This window comes from Oncorhynchus keta, chromosome 11 (assembly GCF_023373465.1).
Source record: "Oncorhynchus keta strain PuntledgeMale-10-30-2019 chromosome 11, Oket_V2, whole genome shotgun sequence".
Lineage (NCBI taxonomy): Eukaryota > Metazoa > Chordata > Actinopteri > Salmoniformes > Salmonidae > Oncorhynchus > Oncorhynchus keta.
In genome coordinates this window covers 22,298,659-22,318,133 of record NC_068431.1, presented here as the reverse complement: position 1 = coordinate 22,318,133, position 19,475 = coordinate 22,298,659, and the positions used below count along the sequence as shown (strand labels likewise).

The window sequence follows — 19,475 nt, the reverse complement described above, 5'->3', positions numbered from 1 at the left end:
GTAGTTTTTTTGTTGCTAATCGGTGTGCCTCTTTCTGTCAAATTAGGTCATTTCTGGAAAATACTTGTCTATTTTAGGTGGATTGTTGGCTCAAGTGCACCTCTTGTTGTTATGAAAGTTCCTTATGGTTTATTTGCGAGTTTGTTTTGCATGGTCGGGTGCCCCGGGTGGATTGGAGAGGTATTTTACGAACCAATGGAATGGTCTACACACACTCCGCATACCCGGAGCACTGGGCATTTTCAAACGAACTAGCCCACTTTATAAACAACCAAATTACAGCGCTCATAGGATAAATCGGCTGCCCCGCCCAAATCTTAATTAGACTACGCTCCGCCAACTACAGAAACGGGTGTGGAAAGCAGTTCGTTTGGAGTTAAACAACCATCGGAAAGGGGTCTGAAAAGACTTTCAGAACACAGCAAGGCAATTAAAGGAGCGCAGTGTCATTCTCCTAACCGAATTGTCCAGGTAACCTCAAAATTCTCCGGACATCATACATCTTTGTTTATAAATCTGCAGATAGGTGGAAACTATCCGATCAACATGTTTAATTCACTCCATGCGGGTTGGGAGGACAGGGAAGCCACGATGGTGAATCTGAAAAACGTATCTCCTCCAAGTGAAGGAATACGGTACAATCAAGGTGAAATCACCGCTGTTTGGAATGGCGAAGGGCTTGGACCAGGAACTCTGTACATTGCAGAAACGTGAGGTGTTTTCAGATTATTCATCAATGAACTGCGCGATTTGATTGAAATCGACTAGTATGTGTTTGACAAAGGCCTTTCCTCATATTGGCTACCTAAAGTGCGTAAAATGTATTTTTAATTACATTGTCTAATCTCTCCCCAGATGTGTATCATGGTTCGATGGGTCTGGAATGGGGTTTAATTTGAAATACCCGTCAATCAGTCTCCATGCAATCTCACGCGATTTTACCGCGTACCCAGGAGAGCACCTGTACGTCATGGTCAACACCAATCTCAACGGTGAGTTTTCTCCAAATATACTTTGTCTTTCTCTCAATTCCAGTGTATTCAGAATAGTCTCACTTTCCGAAGTGCAATGAGGCCATGCCAGTTTGAAGCGAGCGGCATGTTATGAGAAGTTGAGCCTGTACATAGACCTTATTATTGTATACAATTATGCTCGAAAACGTTGCGGTTTTTCAGTCGGGTGCATGCAAACACAGACTGTATTGCCTACTTTTTGTACACCCACAAGGGTGTATAAATTTTACTTTTGGAGTAAAGACAAATTCAGGAAGGGTACTCAGTTTCTTTCTCTTTGGTTCCTAAAGTTAACATAACCAGTTTCCATTGCACACGATTTTGCAACAGCCAAAACGTTTGCAACTTAATTTGACTAATGCTTTTTCATAAAAGCAACTCTAAAAACATCCCAAATGACATACAAAAGCATTTATTGTTCACCATAATAACATCTGAGTCACACTGGCATGCCTCCTGTCCTGCCTGGTCTCAGACTAGACGTAGCATAGTAAACGTGAACCCGGATACCTACATTAGTTTGGTATGGTTACATAAGACATATTAATTACTTAATGCAGATGTAACGGATGTGAAACGGCTAGCTTAATTAGCGGTGGTGCGCGCTAAATAGCGTTTCAATCGGTGACGTCACTTGCTCTGAGACCTTGAAGTAGTAGTTCCCCTTGCTCTGCAAGGCTTTTGTGGAGCGATGGGTAACGATGCTTCGTGGGTGTCAGTTGTTGTGTGCAGAGGGTCCCTGGTTCGTGCCCGGGTATGGGCGAGAGGACGGTCTAAAGTTATACTGTTACACAGAAACAAAATTAGGGTGGATGGGTGGGCGTATAATGCAAACACCAAGCAACTCAAAGGTTGTGAATTCAAATCTTATCACGGAAAACTTTAGCATTTTAACCCTTTAACCTAACTCCTAACCTTAACAATAAAGCCTAGCTAATATTTGCCAGCTAGCTAGAATTTGTAATATATCAAACATTTAGGAAAATGTGTAAAATATTTTACGTTTAGCAAATTTTTTACATATCATATGAAATGGGTGATGGACAACCACACATTTAATACATACCATACGAAATGTGTCACACTAAATGGAATCCCTTGGATTTCCGTCAAGAATAATAGAAAATACTCTTGAGCCCAGGTTGTCCTGTCAGGAACAGCCACCATTCATCCCACACATACTCACCCGCTGCTGAATGGCCCGTTTTAACCCCCTAGAGAGGCTCATTGTCATGTTGCGGATGGGCGAGCTGCCAGTCACGGTTGCTCGGACATCCGATGCTCTTGAGAGCTTATTTACATCTGAGTTGCTGCTGAGACTAAACAATAAGCAGTGTTTTTGCTTCATGTCTCAGGTCATGCCAAGGTCATTAATTTCATTTGCTCACTTATGCCAATTTGTTGTGCCAAATGTTGCATTGTCGAAGGAACCTGCATTCTATTGGACTGTGTATACCATGTGTATCCTGTACAGACTAATAAAATGTGGAACTTTAAATGAAACTTCATTTTATTAATGCCAGTTAACTCTGATTGTAGTGCTCTTAGATTCATAATCTGCTTGGCCACCTTAACACTTGTTTGGTAGGGAAAATGGTTTTAAATGTAAGTAAAATATTGTTCCATTTGCATGTTGGACACTTGGTTGTATAGGTAGTGTAAGATCAAAATGAAAGACATTTTCTTTGAGTTGCGCTTTGTGGAGCACATGACTTGTTTAGGACTCGAACTCAAAGTTTAGGACTTGGGATTTGTGACTTGTAAAACAATGTAATGACTTGGTCCCACCTCTGTAATTTACTACTGAAAGAATAAGCTATAAGCAGTCACCCATGACTGTGCGGTCTACGCATGACTCCAGCACCACCAAGTTTACTGATGGTGGTAGGCCTGATCACTGGCGATGAGACCGCCTACAGGGAGGAGGTTAGTGACCTGACCGTATGGTGCCAGGACATCAAGCTCTCGATCAACATCAGTGAGACCAAGGAGCTGATCGTGGACTACAGGAAACGGGGGCAGCACGTCCACATCGACAGGGCTGCAGGGGAAGTTGGTTTAGAGCTTCAAGTCCCTCAGTGTCCAAATCACTAAGGACTCGCATGCGATGACCCCCCCCACACACCCCACCCCTCCCTCCAGGACCTCTATCAGGCAGTGTGACAGGAAGGTCAGAAAAAAATGTTACACTCCAGCCACCCAAACCAGACTTCTCTGCTTCCGCACAGCAAGCAGTATTGGTGCATCAAGTCTGACACAAACCGCTTCTATCCCCAAGCCATAAAACTGCTAAATAGCGAACAGTCCGTGTAGCCATTCTCTGAGTTGACCCTTGTATTTTATTTTTACACTCTCTATGCACACTTGTAGAACTCTACACACTCACTCAACACGCACACACATTTATACTGACTATGCAAACACACTGTCATAAAATCTTAATTTACATTGCTGCTACTCTTTGAAATATCCTGATGTCTAGTCACCTTACCCATATACATACATTTGGTCATGTAGTGTATATGGACACCTGCTCTTTAAACATCTCATTTCAAAATCATGGGCATTGGTCCCCCCTTGCTGCTATAACAGCCTCCCCTCTTCTGGGCAGGCTTTCCACTAGATGTTTGAACATTGCTGCAGGGACTTGCTTCCATTCAGCCACAAGCATTTGTGAGGTCGGGCACTGGTGTTGGGCGATTAGGCCTGGCTCACAGTTGGCGTTCCAATTCATCCCAAAGGTTTTCGATGGGGTTGAGGTCAGGGATTTGTGCAAGTCAAGTTCTTCCACACTGTTCTCTACAAACCATTTCTGTATGGACATCGCTTTGTGCACAGGGGCATTGTCATGCTGAAACAGGAAAGGGCCTTCCACAAAGTCAGAATAATAATAATATAATAAGAAGAAGCCCAGAATTGTCTAGAATGTCATTGTATGCTGTAGTGTTAAGATTTCCCTTCAATGGAATTAAGGGACCTAGCCTGAACCATATAAAAACAGCCTCTCAACTAAACTTTAGTTGGCACTGTATGTTCTGCTGGAATCCGCAAACCCCAGATTCGTCCGTTGGACTGCCAGATGGTAAAGCGTAATTCATCACGCTAGAGAACACATTTCCACTGCTCTGTGTGTGGGAGAATACGCTCACAAGTAGCCCTAGTTGTATATGCAGGTGTGCCACAATGTGAGTGTCATGAGATTGCAACTGAGCTCTGTTCCACTTCTGGCTCTATAGCTGTGTTTATACTGGCAGCCCAATTCTGATCTTTTGCCCAATTTTTAGTAGCAAAAGATCTGTCTGTTTTGATTGGTCAAGAGACAAATTAAGTGATAAAAATCTGAACTGGGCTCCCTGTGTAAATGTAGACTGGTAACTGAGAAGTGTGCGGAGGAAGAGGATAATGAGAGTACTGATGATGACTGCGACGCTGATTCCATAAGTCCTGTTACAGAGATCCGTTTTGTGCCCAGTGATAAGGCTACCTGTAAGTGGGTACTGTGGAATACCATTCATGCATACTTCACCGTATAGTGAGCTATATCAGCACATATTTGGACTCGTAATAGATATTCTTCAGGCCTGAGCTAAATTTGAAAAATGAACGTTACTTAGATCGGACCAAACTGATGGTCAGATTTACAGCTGTAAATCTATGGTTTGGGGAAAGGGTTGGTTTGGACAAATTTCCAAAATACTTTGAGTTGGTTTTCCACCCTCCAGTGGAGCCCATGTTCTCAGCCATCTCTGAATGCCAGGCCCTGCACCCTGACCCTGAAGACTCCGACTCTGACTTTGAGGGAGATGAGTACGACGTTGAAGAAGCTGGTGAGTGAGCCTGACCATGTTCAGTATTCATTAGGGCACACAACAGAATGTTTTGCACCGGAAACAATTTAACCTTTCCCATTGGACAAGTCAAGGTAGTCCCTCCCTGCTTTAGTCTTCTTGCTGTTTTGGCGACTAATGAACACAACCCATCTTTCTTGCCGACAAATTAACTTATTTCTTGACATCTAGACTTGATATTTCATGCCCAAATGTCCTCAGTGCACCTCCTCGACACCTTGACAACTGTTCTGAGATCAGTGTAAGGATGCACATTAATTTCTCATTCCGGTTGTTGGACTGTCAGTGCTAAAAGATTCATTAAAGTTGGCTAACTTTCACCAAAGTATATATCTTCTGTATGATACCATGCCTTAACGCATAAAGTAACTGTTACCCCCCCAAATAATTTTTTATTTAAAAATTATTTTTGAAAACCACAACTTTACAGTCCCACCATACTTTAATTGGGGCGCCCAATGTCAACTATGTGGGCATTTGACTAACCTTTCAGTCTCCCCACCCACAGAACAGGGTCAGATAGACCTGCCCACATTTCACAACTTTGAGGAGGGTCTGTCCCAGCTCACCCTGGAGGGCCAGGCCACCCTGGAAAGACTGGAGGGGATGCTGGCCGACTCTGCATCCCAGAAACACCACTGCATGGCCGGGGTAAGGCCCGAGGACACCCCAACGGGATGCTGCAATGGTATGAGCTTGAAATACATTGGAATGGGGTCTGCATTGCTTTGTATACGTACATGGGTCGTGTTCATTAGGGTATGCAATGGAAAAAGGAAATGAGTCCAACATTTCAGTCTTTCTGTTTGGTGCCTAATGAACACCCTTGATTTGGGTAACAGTAGGTCCTAGGGGGTGGACATTGTGGTAGGACTGGAACAATGCAAGATGCTCTGAAGATACATGAAACATCAGCGACACACATCAGCATTAGATTATTGAAGGGAATCAATTTGCCGTCCTGAACCTCCTGTCAGCGTTTTAGTTAAACAGTACTAAGCACCCCATCAGTAGGCTAGCCTCGCATTCCAAAAGGAATAACTCTACATTTCACTATTGTTTGAAGTAGCCCTTATGTTACTGAATGTATTAATTTCGTTATCAACAAATCCTGCAGAAAGTACAGATTTGAAAATGCACAAAATTAAGTAATATTTGGATTGTCTAGTCAGCTGGACAGTTGTCCTCAACTTTTGATTTATTAATTTCCTAATAATCTACCATGGTTATGCATATGCTTTTCATATTTCTACTGTAAGAAACATTTTATTTGTCCATGATTTTGGCCAATTCTCATGAGTGTTAAGGGTTAAGAAACGCAGCATAATTCAGCTGTTTTCAAGGCTTGTTCAGCAGTCCAGTAAAAATAAAATATAAGCTGAAGCACTAGCACACAAGTACAACTATTAATGTACAGTGCATTTGGGAAAGTATTCAGACCCCTTGATCTTTCACATTTTGTTACAGCCTTACTTTAAAACTGATTCAATTGTCCCCCCCCCCCCAATCTATACACACTACCCCATAATGACAAAGCAACAAGTTTGACATTTTTGCACATTTAATAAAAAACATTACATTTACATAAGTATTCAGACCGTTTACTCAGTACTTTGTTGAAGCGCCTTTGGCAGAGATTACAGCCTCGAGTCTTCTTGGGTATGACGCTACAAGCTTGGCACACAAGCTCTGTGAAGTTGGATGGAGAGCGTCGCTGCACAGCTATTTTCAGGTCTCTCCCTCCAGAAATGCTAGATTGGGTTCAAGTCCGGGCTATGGCTGGGCCACTCAATGACATTCAGAGACTTGTCCTGAAGCCACTCCTGCGTTGTTTTGGCTATGTGCTTAGGGTTGTTGTCCTGCTGAAGGTGAACCTTCGCCCCTGTCTGATGTCCTGAGTGCTCTGGAGCAAGTTTTCATCAAGGATCTCTGTACTTTGCGCCATTCATCTTTCCCTTGATCCTGACTAGTCTCCCAGTCCCTGCCCCTGAAAAACATCCCCACTGCATGATGCTGCCACCACCTTGCTTCACCATAGGGATGGTGCCAGGTTTCCTCCAGATGTGGCGCTTGGCATTCAAGCCAAAGAGTTCAATCTTTGTTTCATCAGACCAGAGAACATTGTTTCATGGTCTGAGAGTCCTTTAGTAGGTGCCTTTTGGCAAACTCCAAGAGGGCTGTCATGTGCCTTTAACTGAAGAGTGGCTTCTGTCTGGCCACTACCATAAAGGCCTGATTAGTGGAATGCTGCAGAGATGGTTGTTCTTCCATCTCCACAGAGTAACTCTGGAGCTCTGTTAGTGACCATCAGGCCTTCTCCCCCGATTGCTCAGTTTGTCCAGGAGACCAGCTCTAGGAAGAGTCATGGTGGTTCCAAACTTCTTCCATTTAAGAATGATGGATGCCACTGTGTTCTTGAGGACCTTCAATTCTGCAGCAATTTCTTTTTTTGGTATCCTTCCCCAGATCTGTGGGGTGACACAATCCTGTCACGGAGCTCTAGGGATAACTCCTTCAAACTCATGGCTTGCTCTGACATGGACTGTGTTGTGGTAATTTCCTGTATTACTAAATGAGGAGAGTTTACAAACCACACACAAGTCAGTTATATTTTAATCTTCATTAATTATGAGCTTCACCATAGCCCTTTGACTCTCAGAAATGTGGTGTCTATCAATTAATTCTGAGTCTTTACAAAATAATTATAGTATCTTTTGTAGCCAAGATACACCCCTCAACTCACATGACGAACCACAGATCTCAAACTTCAAAGGGCCCTTTACTTGAGAGGAGTATCCCATAGCCAGATAGCATTAACTATAAATTATCATTCAGGTTTGGTCTCTAAAACGAGATTCTAATCTCGTTCCTGGTACTTCATAGTACCAAAACATTACCTCACTATCTGGAATGCTCTTTAGGCTTCATTGGCAAAAGACATCGTAAATCTTCTGTCAGTGCTATCTCAGAGGCCCATCCTCAGTGGAACACTGAACACAATCGTCGACAGATTCTATTCTGTCGACTAAAACAACCATTCTAATGCAATACAAAGATTATATAATCTTTCAAGCACTATAACATAATTTTGCAATTTTCCACAACTGTCAACTGTGGGACCTAATGTAGATAGGTGTGCCTTTTCAAATCATGTCCAATCAATTGAATTTACCACAGGTGGACTCCAATCAAGTTGTAGAAACATCTCAAGAATGATCAATGGAAACAGGATGCACCTGAGCTCAATTTGAAGTCTTATAGCAAAGGGTCTGAATACTTATGGAAATGTTTTACTTCTAAACCTGTTTTCGCTTTGGCATTATGGGGTATTGTACGTACAGTTGAAGTCGGAAGTTTACATACACCTTAGCCAAATGCATTTAAACTCAGTTCACAATTCCTGACATTTAATTCTAGTAGAAATTCCATGTCTTAAGTCAGTTAGGAATACCACTTATTTTAAGAATGTGAAATGTCAGAATAATAGCAGGGAATTATTTGAGCTTTTATTTCTTTCATCACTTTCCCAGTGGGTCAGAAGTTTACATGCACTCAATTAGTATTTGGTAGCATTGCCTTTAAATTGTTTAACATGGGTCAAACATTTCAGGTAGCCTTCCACAAGCTTCCCACAATAAGTTGGGTGAATTTTGGCCCATTCCTCATGACAGAGCTGGTGTAACGGAGTCAGATTTGTAGGCATCCTCGCTCGCACACGGTTTTTCAGTTCTGCCCACAAATGTTCAAAAGGATTGAGGTCAGGACTTTAATGGCCGCTCCAATACCTTGACTTTTATCCTTAAGACATTTTGCCACAACTTTGGAAGTATGATTGGGGTTATTGTCCATTTGGAAGACCCAATTGCGACCAAGTTTAACTTCCTGACTGATGTGAAGCTGAACTGAAGCTAATAGGCACGAAGAACAGTAGCTTTGCCCACTTCATAATTAACTGTCCTCCAGAGGTAGTGTTGACAACTTCTTGGGCTTTACCAGTTAATTTACACTGAAGTAATAGGCACCATACCTCTTCAGGCCATTTCAATGCTACGGCTATACGTTCAAAAACACAAAAATAGGAGTCAACCTCTGCTTTGGTACCTTTGTTCAATGTGCCTACTAATGTCAAAAGTGTTGGAAGCTCCAGCTGGTGAGGACGACTCGCTAACAGTCACAGCAGGAACGAAGGCTAGCCTTGCTGTCTCTGCCTCCAGTTCCATGTGGCGCATTTTTAAGTCCATCTGCCGCTGTTCTCTTTCTTTTTCTGCCTCAATTTTACACATCTCCAACTGGAGGTGAAAGAGAGCCCAAATTAGGCGGGAGACTCTCCAGTTGGAACTGCATTGACCCTCCTGGCATCACCGGTTGACTGTGGGGAGAGTGGATCAAAACGGGGCATTGTGGCTGGAGCTTTAGCCTCGCCCTCATTCTCAGCCACCGGCCTTAGGAGCAGCAACATCCCCTACAGGGGTAGTAGGTTCAGGCAGCGGTAAGACAAGCACCTGCTCTTCCAACAAAACATTAAACACTAGTTGTTTAACCTCCGCTTTAACTAAACTCTGCGGAATCGATAACAAATAATGGTCAGCCAAGGTCATTAAATCAATTCTACGACGTTTATCAAAAACCTCCCACGAAGGGTTATCCAAAAAGGATTTCAAATCAAATGTAGCCATCTTTAAATACTACACACGAGCCAACAAATAGCAAACACTAATGCTACATCAGCTATGACGTTCAACACTGAACTATACCACTATCACAATCTGCACAAGCGGGAGGGGTGTCAGTAAAGACATATCCCGGACGAGCCCCCACTTATGTTACGTATCCCTTTTGGCCCGACAGTCTAGGGGGGGGGGGGATGGTAACGAGACCCGTAACATGACTCATGCAAATTATAATAGTAAGAGTGAGAACGAAATAACCACAGACAACTAAATTACCGTCAAACACTCATGGTTTATTTGAAAACACACGGTAATGGGGGGAGCAGGAAAAGGGCCTGAGCTGGACCCAAGGAAATAAACAAGTATCCAAAAACACCCCAAAGCTAGACTAGCCTACTTCACCAACAGCTAACTAACCAAAAACAGTGGGTGGTCCGCCCAGCTCTAACTAGTGTTTTTATTCAAAGTATTCCTATGGGTAGTGTATGCCCATGGGCGACTTGTCTTGGTACCCCCTTTTCCCACCGTAAAACAAACACCATAACAAAACCAATAATCACAGGTGGGGACAAAGTGACATTTCGTTGCAAAAACCAAATGAGATCTACAGACAGATGACATTGCTCTAGAGCTCAATCTCTCTGTCAAACAACAGACAGGGTTTTTAAACCAAGTGAATGTGATGGGGTAATGGAAACAGGAGGTGTCTTCTGATTAGCAACTGATGACTGATTGGGGAATGATGAATGCCACCTGTGAGGGGAGAATGAGAGAAAAGAAATACACACACACACACATACAGGATACACACACACAGAATACTTGTATACCTAACACTTGATGTTGCTTCAATATATCCATATAATTTCCCATCCTCCTGCAGCAAAGCAGCCCCACAACATGATGCTGCCACCCCCGTGCTTCACGGTTGGGATGGTGTCTTTGGCTTGAAAGCCTCCCCCTTTAACGATGGTCATTATGGCCAAACAGTTCTATTTGTTTCTTCAGACTAGAGGACTTTTCTCAAAAGTACGATCATTGTCCCAATGTGCAGTTGCAAACCGTAGTCTGGCTTTTTTTAATAGCGGTTTTGGAGCAGTGGCTTCTTCCTTGCTGAGCGACCTTTCAGGTTATGTCGATTATAGGACTCGTTTTACTGTGGATATAGATACGTTTGTACCTGTTTCCTCCAGCATCTTCACAAGGTCCTTTGCTGTTGTTGTGGGATTGATATGCACTTTTCGCACCAAAGTACGTTCATCTCTAGGAGACAGAACGCGTATCCTTCCTGAGCGGTATGATGGCTGCGTGGTCCCATGGTGTTTATACTTGCGTACTATTGTTTGCACAGATGAACATGATACCTTCAGGCATTTGGAAATCGCTCCCAAGGATGAACCAGATTGGTGGTCTAATTTATTTTCTGAGGTCTTGGCTCATTTTCTTTGGATTTTCCTATGACGTCAAGCAAAGAAGCACTGAGTTTGAAGGTAGGCATTGAAATACATCCACAGGTACACCTCCAATTGACTCAAACAATGTCAATTAGCCTATCGGAATCTTCTAATGCCATGACATAATTTTCTGGGATATTCCAAGCTGTTTAAAGGGACAGTCTACTTCGTGTTTGTAAACATCTGACCCGCTTGAATTGTGGTACAGTGTACATGACAAGTCATTTTTCCAACAGTTGTTTAGAGATTATTTCAAAGTACATGTCCTAACCGACGGTTTGTTAACAATACATTTGTGGAGTGGTTGAAACACTTAGGTTGAAGTCAACTAGTTTGAACTTCTGACTTCAACTGTAGAATGAAGATTTAAAAAATCTATTTTAGATTAAGGCTGTAACGTAACAAAACGTGGAAAAAGTCAAGGGGTCTGAAACTGTCTGACTGTATGATGTTAGAAGGAAATTCATAGTCTTGTTTTCATTTGAACACTCACTGGATTATTACCGCCCCAAATCCTTTTAGGTCAAGGGACTGTCGTGTCTTTGGCTATGCCGGATTAAGTGATATGACAAGCTATTCTATAAAATCCTTTCTCTGTAAATAATATTACCTGATTTAGCTAATCATGTAAAGTAATTAACTAGAAAGTTGGGGCACCACGAAAGAGTTTTATAGAGCTGTTATGTTCCGGGTAAACTCTTAAAGACCTAGTAATATTTTACATCAATAGCAGTCAATATTAATCGTCACCTTATTTCAGTCTCATCTGAAAGTTGTAAATTCTTGGTTATCTTCACGAACCCTGGCTAACAAGTTGAATCAGCAATATAAAATTGGGTTTAATAAGTATTTACTAAATACCTAACTAATCACACAGAATTACATATACACAGAATGCAAATGATGTCATACGGAAAACGTCCCTGGTGGACGAAGCCGACAATATCTGGTTACACAAAGGGAAGGGGCTTGGGTTTGAGTGAAAGAGCAGGAAGACTGAGGAACAAAGGGAGAAGCCATGCTACCTTAAATACAGTATCTTATACATTCTAAATTACCACGCATTTGGAAAATGAAAATGCAATAAATATTTACTCTGAGCTGCGCTTCGGTAGGTTGGTCGTAGATGCTGGCGGTGTTGGCTAACAGATCTTCCTGTCCTCGGAAGAATGTCTCTGGTGGTAAATTGGCTATGTTGAAGTATCGTCGTTGTGTTAGACTAGATACATCGTCCGTCCTTTACTAGCCCACGTTTACAGCTGCTGTAACGGCCAGGATGTCTCACTTTAGTGAATAAGAGTTCAAAGTTCATACCCTTCACAACCAAAGCTCACGCTGAGGTTGGCTTAGTTCTGTAGTTGACATGTTAGTCCTTTTTAATGTATGGACCATCATCCTATCGTCCTTGGAACAAAGTTATTCGCCCTTTTAACGCAGAGGCTGCAGGCCTCGCGTACTTGGAACAGGAGGTTACATTTTCATCAAGGGCTTATATAGTGGAGGGAGAGGAGCGTTTCATAGTTTATAACCAATGTCTATTCACAGGGGTAGGCCACTGATTGAGCAGAGCTCTAAGCTTATGAAAACCCAATTCTCTCATTTGGAAGCTAAAATTGCATTTCTTTTCACAAATAGTTTCATATTTAAACATTTAAATTGCACAACACTTCCATGTGAATCTGATAACTACAATTTGTAGACCTTCCCAGATATTTTTTCATCATGTCTCAGATGACAACCGAATGAATATATCTGTTTTTCAACTGGTTGGATTACTGAAATATGGTTCCTTTCCCCCCACTTGTTTGATGTTCCTCATGCTCTCTGTTTCACAAAGGCTATTCAAGAGTCCTTCAGTAGAGTCGAGAGGGAAGGGAGAAAGGTATTTATGGGGGGGTCATAAACCTTACCCACAGGCTAACGTCAGGACATATAAAGTGTTTTCTTTTTTTTTTGAGGGTCTTATTTATTAGGGCACGCAGCAGAAGCTCTTTAAAATGTTTTGCAACGGAAAATGGAAATGAGTGTTTAAGTCCAAGTAGTCTCTCCCTGTTTGTCAGTTTTCTGTTTGGTGAATACTACCCACGGGTCTGCTTTAGGAGATAAAGCTCAGATTGAGTGGCACACCTCCAGCAGATGGCCCAAGTGAAGCAATCAAGCAGTCTTCCGACAGTGACCACCTTTTGTGGTGACGATACTACGTCACCCTACTCCCCTTCACCACATTAGACATGTTGACACCTAAGTCAAACTTTATTGGTCACGTACACATATTTAGCAGATGTTATTGTGGGTGTAGCGAAATGCTTTTTCCTAGCTCTAACAATGCACACACGTTGAGTTTGTTTTCCTGACACCACTCTCGCAGGGCCCTCGCCTCCTCCCTGTAGCCTGTCTCATTGTTTGTAATCAGGCCTACTACTGTTGTCATCGGCAAAGATCCGCAAAATCTGTTGTCATCGGAGTTGGAGGCGTGCGTGGCCACGCAGTCAAAAGGTGAACAGGGAGTACAGGAGGGGGGCTTAGCACGTACCCTTGTGGGTCCCCTGTGTTGTCCGTAAACACTCAAGCCAGCTGGTCTGCGCATGCTCTGAGGACGCGGCTAGGGATGCCGTCTGGGCTGGCAGCCTTGCGAGAGTTAACGCACATAATTGTCTTACTCAATGGCTCCAGAGAAGGAGAGCCCACAGTCCTGCGTCAGTGGCGCTGTGTTATCCTCAAAAGCGGGCGATGGTGTTTAGCTTGTCCGGAATGTTTTCCCTTTAGTCCGTGATTGTCTGTAGACCCTCTCACATCTTGTCTGAGCCATTGAATTGTGACTCCACTTTGTCTCTGTACTAACCTTTTGCCTGTTTGATTGCCTTATGGAGGGAAAAACTACACTTTGTATTCGGCCATATTCCCAGTTACCTTGCCATAGTTAAATACGGTGGTTCGCGCTTTCAGTTTTGCGCAACTGCTGCCATCTATCCACGGTCTCTGAGTTGGGTAGGTTCTAAGTCAGTGGGTACAACATCTCCTATAAACTTCCTGTTGAGCTCAACCGTATTCATCTACGTTATTCTCAGAGGCTACCCAGAACATATCCTAGTCTGCGTGATCAAAACAATCTTGAAGCGTGAATTCCATTTGGTCAGACCAGTGTTGAATAGACCTTAGCATGGGTATTTTCTGTTTGAGATTCTGCCTATAGGAAGGGAAGGGCAAAATGGAGTAGATCAGATTTGCAGAAGGGAGGGTGCAGGAAGGCCTTGTAGGCATTTTGAAAAGTTGAGTAGCAGTGTTTTTCCGGAGTGAGTACTACAGTCAATTTGTTGGTAGAACTTTTGTACCGTTTTCCTCAAATTTGCTTTGAAATGTGGTTTCCAGTTTGCATAAAGTCCAGTGAAGGTCCTTGAGGGCCGTCGTGGTATCTGCTTGAGGGGGAATATACACGGCTGTGACCTATAACCAAAGAATTCTCTTTGGGGTAATACGGTCAGCATTTGAGGTCCTTCTGTAGCTCAGTTGGTAGAGCATGGCGCTTGTAACGCCAGGGTAGTGGGTTCGATCCCCGGGACCACCCATACGTAGAATGTATGCACACATGACTGTAAGTCGCTTTGGATAAAAGCGTCTGCTAAATGGCATTTATTATTATTATATTATATATTTTGAGGTATTCTAGGTCGGGGGAACAAAAGGACCTGAGTTCCTGTATGTTATCACAATCGCACCACGAGTAGTTAATGATGAAACATACACCCCTGCCTTCTTCCCAGAGAGAGATTTATTCCTGTCTTTGCGATGTACTGAACACAGCTGGCTGTATGGACGGTATATCCCGATGGAGCCATGTTTCAGTGAAACTGAGTGTTACAATCCCTGATGTGTCTCTGGAAGGAGGTGCTCGTCTACTTTATTATCCAGAGGTTGAACATTAGTGAGTAATATACTCGGAAGCAGTGGATGGTGTGCATGCCTCGTGAGTCAGCCCAGAAGTCCACTCCGAATACTTCTTCTCCGCCGGCGGTGTTTTGGAGCAGCCTGTGGAATAAGTTAAATTGCCTTGGGGGGGTACGAACAAATGATCCACTCTGATATCCAAGTCATTTATTGCTGTATGTAATAACACAATTCTGGGCTAATAATGTAAGAAATAACCCAAACTAAATAATGCAAAGTTGCTTCGGAGCAGAGCTGCCGGCGCCATCTTACATTACATGCCAGCATAGTCCATTCCGTTTCGGGCGGGGTGTAGTGTCATGGTTATGCTACAGCGAATGTCCTATATAGGTTTATGAGTTGTGACTGAGGCGTTTGAAACATGATGGCGGAGCGCACTTGTGTTGCATGGATTCCATCAATTCTATAGGTCAATGCTGCTGGTTCCACAAAGCTTAGCTTTGCTACGCTGCTGCCTGTCTTTTCTGAGTCGGAGTGCAATTGACACCCGACACTAACCTTTTTGGTCTGTGACCTTAGGGTAGCTAGTGTATCCTCAGCCTACTCTTGATTATATTCCACTTATTTGAACTATTCCAGTTCGAGCATGGCTGATCTGATACCATGAACTGGTCAACTAATCGTCAAGCCTTTGATTAATTAGCCTTTCCTCAAATGAACTGCATAACTGAATGAACAGTGACGAAGTGAAATAGGAATATTTATTAAAATAGTTTTGGTCATAGCCTCGTCTCAGGAATTATCCTTGGGGGGTGGATGGTTGTAAAACTGTTACTGAAAAACAGCAAGTGAGAGGAGATCAAAGGGTAAGTTGACAAACGTATCCCACGATTTGGTTGAGAGCGTGGAAGGTGATAATTGCAAGCTTGAGCCCATAGGTTAAACAGCAAGAGTGAGGAATGTGCATTATTGTGCCGTGCTCATAGGCTATAAGGTAAATAGGTGTACGACATTCCACACTTGGCAAATTGAAAGGAGTAGGTATGATAGTTTGTAAACACGCATTGATTCCCATTATGACCATAGAGGAAGTAATGTGAATGTATTTGCTTACTGATGACATTAAAGAAGGAAGCCATTCAGACTGCCTTACTTTTGTTGGAACTTGCGTTATCAACTACATTTGTTGACCAGTTCTCATGCTGGAATAACTTCAAAGTGAAACTGGTTTGGGGTACAGGTACTCAAGTTTATTAAACACTGAATTAGGGTATAACAGAAGTTTCCTCTGGGGAAAAATACAGTAATTACATCCTATTTATTACTATGGGATATTTTCAAATTGTTCCAGGGATATTTCATTGTTCCTATTACATTTACATTTTAGCCGGGGCTCTTATCCAGAGCAACTTAAAGTAGTGAGTGCATACATTTGACTATTTGTTCGTACTGGTCCCCCATGGGAATCGAATCCACAACCCTGGCGTTGCAAGTACCATGCTCTACCAACTGAGCCACACTATTCCCTCTATATCTGCAGTACCTCATACGCTGTCTTTACATGGCAGACTGACTAGGTGAATCCAGGTGAAAGCTATGATCCCTTATTGATGTTACTGGATTGTGTATGTTGAGGGTAAATTGGCAAGACAAAAGATTTTAAGTGCCTTTTGAACGGGGTATGGTAGTAGTTGCCAGGTGCACAGGTTTGTTAAGAACTGCAACACTGCTGGGTTTTTCACTCCAGTTTCCTTTGTATCAAGTATGGTCCATAACGCAAAGGACATCCAGCCAATTTGACAACTGTACGAAGCATTGGAGTCAACATGGGCCAGCATCCATGTGGAATACTTTCGACACGTTGTAAAGTAAATGCCCCAACAAACTGAGGCCGTGTTGAGGGCAAAAGGGGGGTTTGCGCAACTCAATTTTAGGATGTTAGATATACTCTGTGCAAGTGTCATTTTCAGTAGGGAAAGATTTTTGAATGGAGAGAAACGGGGAGGTACGGCCTTATCCAATGAACACATTTTCCCTTTCCACTGCAAAACATTTTGCTACAGTTTGCACTTCTGAACATGACCCAGGTGTCCAGAAGGGCAAGTTGTTTCATGAAATACTTCTGACTTTTACCTTTCCTCTCCACCTCCAGAGTCTGGTGCAGTAGGGGTCTCAGGACAGTTTGAAGACGCCAACGTTGATCATTGGTAAGACGTTCACCCTCCTTGGAATAGGTTATAGTGATTTGATTTTTATTGGACAATTAAAAGTACAGTACCAGTCAAGTTTGGACACCTACTCATTCCAGGGGATTTCTTTATTTTTTTACTATTTTCTACATTGTAGAATAAGTGAAGACATAAACTATTAAAACACATGGAATAATGTAGTAACCAAAGAAAAGTGAAATCAAAATATATTTTAGATTCTTCAAAGTAGCCACCCTTTGCCTTGATGTCAGTTTTGCACACTCTTGGCATTCTCTCAACCAACTTCACCTGCAATTATTTTCAAACAGTCTTGAAGGAGTTCCCACGTATAATGAGTAAGTGTCTGACCGGTACTGTACATGGAAGACTTCTCCAGCTGGTTGACTCATATAATTCAGTGTTTCCATCCCTAGCACACCTGCTTCAACTAGTCAAAGCTCTGTTATTAGCTGTGTCAGGTGTGCTAGTATTGGAATAGACTAAGTGGAACGACTGGTTGTCCTTGAACAGCGGTTATTATTTGGGCTCATAATTGGCTCTATACTCCCGTGCTGTTGTAAATGATTTAGTGTGATTATGAACGGCTCTGTTCCCGTGCGTCGTGCTAACGATCCCTGTACTGTAATCAAGCTGGGTAGTTCTAATATGCTCGTTGGCAGAGACTGCCTAGTTTAGCCTGCAACTGATAAATTCCACCTTCCATTCACCCGTGGCACAGGTTCCCGCTAGACTTTACAGTGTGATTTAATCATTGACACACACGCTCCAGTCCCTTACCCAAAGGCCACCTATAGCATGTTTTTAAGCAGTCATTTTCTTTAGCTTTGTTTGGACTAATAATGAGTCATGATGGCCATGATGTCACCATTGTCAGGTCCAGTTCCTGGCCACTAATCAGCCATGTGAAATGTGATCTTGTGTTGCAGATGGAACAGAGAGGCCCTTGTTTGCACCCTCCTGACCGAAAGCTTTTTGAAAACGGGGGCATTAGGGTGGAATCGCAGTGTGGAGGGGCCTAAAGGTCTGATTGCGTAACACAGATGCAGGCAGTGCCAAGGCACTGGGTCTCTGAATGAGTACAGATAAATAATTTTAAGTCTCACAAGGCTAATCTCTACTGGCAGGTCACGATAGGCCTCAAGTCTGAAGGACTAAAGCAAATAACAACTGTCACTTTTTTGAAGTGTTTTCATTTTTGTTACTGACAGAAAAGACCAGCCAGCAGATTTATTTTGAGCTTTTGTATGTTCAAATAATAAAACTTGGTTTTGTATAAAGCTGTGTGTGTGTGTGTGAGTGGATGCATTGGTAGTCGAAAATAATCTGTCATCCGAAATGAGCAGAGACTTTCAAACAGCAACTTGTAAATCTTATCAACCTGCGTGTAACAAGTGATCAATTGCAGGATAAGGATTTGAGATGTAATGTTGGTGGGATGTTCAGTTGGCTGCCACAGACCAGCTCTAGAGCCTTAACAACATTTGTTTGCTGAAAGTACTTTGTTTGCCAACTGGCACCCTGGTTCAGTGGCATGGTGTGGATTTCTGTAGGACTGCTTCTCTTCCGGATGGGTTGGTGCCCACACTGCCCAGCCACTCTACACCCCCCCCACAGTTGTTGAAAGAAAGAGGCAGCTTTGTGTGGGGGGGACTGACTACTGACACAGAGAGAATGGATTCGGAGGGAGAGGGTTTATGCTAAAATACAGTGGCTACTCTGCACCCAAACACCATCCCAGCCCTCTTTGCTCTTTTGATTGGTTCCTTCTCCATCAGAAGAGAAATAGACTTCTCTAGACTTTCTGCACAGTGTGCATTTTAATCAGAGGGAAGGCATTGTTGAATTAAAAAATGTAGAATTACTTAATGAAAAATTGCATTAGGCTACTGGATCCCAATGTGTTTTTTTGATCCTGCTTTGGAATGTACTGCTAACTGATATCTGTTTCCACTAGTTCTAAAAAATGCAGGATAATGTGGAGGCTGCTGAACAACCAGCTAACAATTTAAACTGTTTTAAATTCATACTTCAAAATTGAGTTCACTTAAAATACTTTTGTCATCTTCAGGATCAGATTCTGAGCTAACAAGTTCTACAGTAAAGGAAGTTGTGCGGTGTTGCCTGTTTATTTAGTTTGTAATGATCAATTATGGAGATTGAATCTCGAAAGCAAACTGTACTGGATGGACACTCCACCCAGTTTACCGCCTTCCCCAGAGATTAAAATACTAATTTATACGATAACATGGTTATACAAACAGTTCTAGTGGTGAAAATGCCCAATATAATTTTAAGCAATATCCTTTAGCATTACTCCTTATGGCTGTTGGGACTTTGGGATATGTGGTAATATTGTGATGGTGTATTCTGAGAGAATCCCCATATCAGATTTGTT

At 42.6% G+C, this 19,475-nt stretch overlaps 1 protein-coding gene across 1 annotated transcript; it reads left to right on the top strand.

Annotated features, from left to right (window-relative positions):
• Window positions 1–324: 324 nt before the first annotated feature.
• Window positions 325–18,361, top strand: LOC118389920 (methylosome subunit pICln-like). The gene is made up of 7 exons (XM_052529745.1): window positions 325–710; window positions 856–996; window positions 4,381–4,499; window positions 4,736–4,840; window positions 5,370–5,549; window positions 17,023–17,077; window positions 18,007–18,361. Coding segments are annotated over exons 1-7 (765 nt in total). The 5' UTR covers window positions 325–546; the 3' UTR covers window positions 18,008–18,361.
• The last annotated feature ends 1,114 nt before the right edge of the window (window positions 18,362–19,475 follow it).